At 51.6% G+C, this 6,000-nt stretch overlaps 1 protein-coding gene across 1 annotated transcript in view; it reads left to right on the top strand.

The window, feature by feature from the left end:
* Positions 1-881: 881 nt before the first annotated feature.
* ITGAM (integrin subunit alpha M) overlaps positions 882-6,000 on the top strand; it is a 42,431-nt gene continuing 37,312 nt past the window's right edge. Inside the window, exons 1-4 of the mRNA XM_058860914.1 lie at positions 882-951; positions 2,908-3,016; positions 4,327-4,427; positions 5,086-5,150. Of these exons, the coding sequence (XP_058716897.1) occupies positions 906-951; positions 2,908-3,016; positions 4,327-4,427; positions 5,086-5,150 (321 nt within the window). The 5' untranslated portion in view covers positions 882-905. The remainder of the gene's footprint in view (positions 952-2,907; positions 3,017-4,326; positions 4,428-5,085; positions 5,151-6,000) is intronic.

Below are 6,000 nucleotides of genomic sequence, written 5' to 3'. Positions count from 1 at the left end.
TAATACTAATGGTAACGCTAGTACTAATTCTAATACTAATACTAATACTACTAACAGTAATATTAATAGTAGTAATAACAGTAATAGTAATAGTAATAATAATCGTAACTATAATAGTAATAATAATAATACAGTAATAATAATTATAACAATAATAATGATGATAATAATAATGATAATAATAACAATGATAATGATAATAATATTAATAATAATAATAGTAATAGTAATAGTAATAATAATAATAATAATAATAATAATAATAATAATAATAATAAACACGGGGATGGACAGACGGACGGACGGAACCAACCCCGCCCCTCCCCCACAGGGGAGCGCGGCTTCCTTTTCCCGCGCTCCGCCGATGACGTCACCGCAACCGCGAGCGCGTGGGGGGAGGGGTGGGGGGGAGGGGAGGGGTGGGGGCCGCTTCTCGCCGGAATTTCCCACGCCTCGCCCCTCCCCCCATCCCCTTCCCGCCCCTCCCCCCCCAAAAAAACCCCTTCCCACCCCTCCCCCACCCTCCCCCAAATCCTTCCCGCCCCTCCCCCACCCCCAAATCCTTCCCGCCCCTCCCCCACCCTTCCTGCCCCTCCCCCACCCCCCAAAACCCCTTCCCTCCCCTCCCCCACCCTCCCCCACCCCTCCCCCACCCCCTCAAACCCCTTCCCGCCCCTCCCCCACCCCCCAAAACCCCTTCCCGCCCCTCCCCCACCCTCCCCGCCCCTCCCCCACCCTCCCCGCCCCTCCCCCACCCTTCCTGCCCCTCCCCCACCCCCAGAACCCCTTCCTGCCCCTCCCCCACCCCCAGAACCCCTTCCTGCCCCTCCCCCACCCCCAGAACCCCTTCCTGCCCCTCCCCCACCCCCAGACTTCTCCATTTCTCGGGTTCCGGGGGAGCCGCGATGGCGCCGGGGACGCTCCTGGTGGCGATGGCGGCGCTGGGGACAGGTGGGGACGGACGGACGGACGGATGGACACTGGGGATGGACACTGGGGATGGACACTGGGGATGGACACTGGGGGACAGGTGGGGACGGACGGACGGACGGACAGTGGGGATGGACACTGGGGACGGACGGACGGACACTGGGGATGGACACTGGGGATGGACACTGGGGATGGACAGATGGACACTGGGGATGGACACTGGGGACAGGTGGGGACGGACGGACGGACAGATGGACACTGGGGATGGAGAGATGGACACTGGGGACGGACACTGGGGATGGACAGACGGACACTGGGGACAGGTGGGGACGGACGGACAGATGGACACTGGGGATGGACACTGGGGACACTGGGATGGACAGATGGACACTGGGGTGGACAGATGGACACTGGGGATGGGCAGATGGACACTGGGATGGACACTGGGGACAGGTGGGGACGGACGGACAGACAGATGGACACTGGGGATGGACGGATGGACACTGGGGACAGGTGGGGACGGACGGACGGACGGACACTGGGGATGGACAGATGGACACTGGGGATGGACACTGGGGATGGACACTGGGGATGGACACTGGGGATGGGCGGATGGACACTGGGGATGGACACTGGGGACACTGGGGACAGGTGGGGACGGACGGACGGACGGACGGACGGATGGACACTGGGGATGGACACTGGGATGGACACCGGGGATAGGTGGGGACGGACGGACAGACACTGGGGACACTGGGGTGGACAGATGGACACTGGGGATGGACACTGGGGTGGACAGATGGACACTGGGGATGGACACTGGGGATGGACACTGGGGATGGACACTGGGGATGGACACTGGGGACAGGTGGGGATGGACGGACAGACGGACACTGGGGACACTGGGGATGGACAGACAGACACTGGGGACAGACGGATGGACAGACAGACACTGGGGACACTGGGACGGACACTGGGGATGGATGGACGGACACTGGGGACGGACAGACGGACATCAGGGACACTGGGGACACTGGGATGGACACTGGGGTTGGGATGGGACAGATGGACACTGGGGACAGGTGGACATTGGGGGACCCCCCTGGACATTGGGGTTGGGGTGGACAGATGGACCTTGGGGTGGACACCTGGACATCGGGGACGGATGGACATTGGGGACAGGTAGACACTGGGGGTGGGATGGACAGATGGACATTGGGGTTGGGATGGACAGATGGACAATGGGGTGGACACCTGGACATTGGGGTGGGATGGACAGATGGACACCTGGACATTGGGATGGACACCTGGACACTGTGGCCACACCTGGACACTGGGGTTGGGATGGACAGATGGACATTGGGATGGACACCTGGACCTTGGTGACCCCCCTGGACACCTGGACTCAGGTGACCCCCAGATGACCCCCCCCAGGTGACCCCTCCCAGGTGACCCCCAGGTGACCCCTCCCAGGTGACCCCCAGGTGACCCCTCCCAGGTGACCCCTCCCAGGTGACCCCCAGGTGACCCCCAGGTGACCCCCAGGTGACCCCTGCCAGATGACCCCCAGGTGACCCCTCCCAGGTGACCCCTCCCAGGTGACCCCCAGGTGACCCCTCCCAGGTGACCCCCAGGTGACCCCTCCCAGGTGACCCCTCCCAGGTGACCCCTCCCAGGTGACCCCCAGGTGACCCCTCCCAGGTGACCCCTCCCAGGTGACCCCCAGGTGACCCCTCCCAGGTGACCCCTCCCAGGTGACCCCCAGGTGACCCCTCCCAGGTGACCCCCAGGTGACCCCCAGGTGACCCCTCCCAGGTGACCCCCAGGTGACCCCAGGTGACCCCTCCCAGGTGACCCCTCCCAGGTGACCCCTCCCAGGTGACCCCCAGGTGACCCCTCCCAGGTGACCCCCAGGTGACCCCCAGGTGACCCCCAGGTGACCCCTCCCAGGTGACCCCGCCCCTCCCCCCCCCCCAGCGCTGAGCTCCTGCGGGTTGGACCTGGAGACCCCGCGGCTGTTCCGGGGTGACCCCGGCGGAGCTTTCGGCGCCAGCGTGGCCCAGCTCGGCACCGGCGACGACGGATGGTAAACGGCCCAAAATCTGACCAGAATCTGACCAAAATCAACCCAAAATATCCCCAAAATCTGCCCAAAATTGACCCAAAATCTGACCAGAATCGGACCAAAACTGACCCAAAATCCACCCAAAATCGACCCAAAATATCCCCAAAATATCCTCAAAATATCCCCAAAATCTGACCAGAATCGGACCAAAATCCACCCAAAATTGACCCAAAATCAACCCAAAATTGAACCAAAATATCCCAAAAATATTCCCAAAATCTGACCAAAATATCCTCAAAATATCTCCAAAATCTGACCAAAACTGACCCAAAATCAACCCAAAATATCCTCAAAATATCCCCAAAATATCCTCAAAATATCTCCAAAATATCCCAAAAATATCTCCGAAATATCCTCAAAATATCCCCAAAATATCCCCAAAATCAACCCAAAGTTGACCCAAAATATCCCCAAAATATCCCCAAAATATCCCCAAAATATCCCCAAAATATCCCCAGAATCTGCCCAAAATCTGCCCAAAATCAACCCAAAATATCCCCAAAATCAATCCAAATTGACCAAAAATATCCCCAAAATATCCCCAAAATCTGACCAAAATCCACCCAAAATTGACCCAAAATCAACCCAAAATCTGACCAAAACTGACCCAAAATCTGACCAAAATCTGACCAAAATCAACCCAAAATTGACCCAAAATATCCCCAAAATATCCTCAAAATCTCCCCAAAATCTGACCAAAATCAACCCAAAATTGACCCAAAATATCCCCAAAATATCCTCAAAATATCTCCAAACTATCCCCAGAATCTGCCCAAAATCTGACCAGAATCTGACCAAAATCTGACCAAAATTGACCAAAATCAACCCAAAATTGACCCAAAATACCCTCAAAATATCTCCAAAATATTCCCAAAATATTCCCAAAATATTCCCAAAATATCCCCAAAATATACCCAAAATCCGACCAAATCTGACCAAAATCTGACCAAAATTGACCCAAAAATCACCCAAAATATCCCCAAATTTCCGCCAAATTTCCCCAAATTTCCCCCAAATCCTCCCCAATTTTCCCCAAATTTCCCCAAATTTCCCCAATTTTCCCCCAAATTTCCCCCAAATTTTCCCCAATTTTTTCCCCAATTTTTTCCCAAATTTCACCCAAATTTCACCCAAATTTTCCCCAAATTTCCCCAAATCCTCCCCAAATCTCCCCCAAATTTCCCCAATTTTTTCCCAAATTTCCCCTCAAATTTCCCCAAAAATTCCCTTTATATTTTTCCCCAAATTCCCCCAAATTTCCCCCAAAAAAGGCTCCTGGTGGGGGCCCCTCTGGAACGCGGCGGCTCCGACACCGCGCCGTTTACGGCTGCGGGCTTCCGCTCCGGAACCTGCCGGAAACTTCCGCTCCAAGGTCAGACCCCTCCCCAAATTTATCCCCAAAAAATGCCCAAAATTTGGGGTTTTCACCCCAAAAAAATTCCCAAAAATTTGGGTGAAAACCCCCCAAAAAAACCCAAAAAATCCCAAAAAATCCCCAAAAAATTCCCAAAAATTGGGGTGAAAAACCCCAAAAATTCCCAAAAAATTGGGGTTTTCACCCAAAAAAATTCCCAAAAATTTGGAGTGAAAACCCCCCCAAAATTCCCAAAACATTCCCAAAAAATTCCAAAAAATTGGGGTGAAAACCCAAAAAAAAATTCCCCAAAAATTGGGGTTTTTCACCCCAAAAAAATTCCCAAAAAATTGGGGTGAAAAACCCCCAAAAATTCCCAAAAAATTCCCCAAAAATTGAGGTGAAACCCCCCAAAAATTCCCAAAAAATTGGAGTTTTCACCCCAAAAATATCCCAAAAAATTGGGGTTTTCACCCCCAAAAAATTCCCAAATATTGGGGCAAAACCCCCAAAAAATTCCCCAAAAATTCCCCAAAAAATCCCAAAAAATTCCCAAAAATTCCCCAAAAATTCCCCAAAAAATCCCAAAAAATTCCCCAAAAATTCCCCAAAAAATCCCAAAAAATTCCCCAAAAATTCCCTTCCCCAAAAAAATTCCCAAAAATTTTGATCCCAGGACCACCCGGAGCGGTCAATTCCTCGCTGGGGTTGGCGTTGGCGGCCGGAGAAGACGCGGCCTTGGTGAGACCCCGGATTTTGGGGAGGGGGGTTTTGGGTTGAAACCCCAAATTTTTGGGGTTGTTGGGTGATTTTTGGGAGGTTTTACCCCAAAATTTGGGGGTTGGACCCCAAAAATTTGATTTTGGGAGGTTTTACACCAAAATTTGGGGTTTGAACCCCAAAAATTTGATTTTTGGGAGGTTTTTCACCCATATTTGGTGTTTGGACGCCAAAAATTTGATTTTTGGGAGGTTTTACCCCAAAATTTGGGGTTTGAACCCCAAAAATTGGATTTTTCAGGAGGTTTTATCCCAAAATTTGGGGGTTGGACCCCAAAAATTTGATTTTTGGGAGGTTTTACCCCAAAATTTGGGGGTTGAACCCCCAAAATTGGATTTTTTGGGAGGTTTTTACACCAAAATTTGGGGTTTGGACCCCAAAAATTTGATTTTTCAGGAGGTTTTACCCCAAAATTTGGGTTTCTGGTGGATCTCATGGAGGTGGAACCCCAAAACTTGGTTTTTCAGGAGGTTTCACCCCAAAATTTGGATTTTTAGGAGGTTTCACCCCAAAATTTGGGTTTTTGGTAGAACATGGAGGAGGTGGAACCCCAAAAATTTGATTTTTAGAAGGTTCCACCCCAAAATTTGAGTTTTTGGTGAACCTCGAGGAGATGGAACCCCAAAACTTGGATTTTTAGAAGGTTCCACCCCAAAAATTTGAGGTTTTGGGAGGTTTTATCCCAAAATTTGGGGTTTTGGTAGAACATGGAGGAGGTGGAACCCCAGAACTTGGTTTTCAGGAGATTTTACCCCAAAATTTGGATTTTTTGAGGTTTCACCCAAATTTGGGTTTTTGGTGGAACATCGAG

The sequence above is a fragment of the Poecile atricapillus genome, chromosome 34 (assembly GCF_030490865.1).
Source record: "Poecile atricapillus isolate bPoeAtr1 chromosome 34, bPoeAtr1.hap1, whole genome shotgun sequence".
In the NCBI taxonomy this organism is placed as follows: Eukaryota; Metazoa; Chordata; class Aves; order Passeriformes; family Paridae; genus Poecile; species Poecile atricapillus.
The sequence above is the reverse complement of the archived record's forward strand: the minus strand, read 5'-3'. Positions and strand labels throughout refer to the sequence as shown.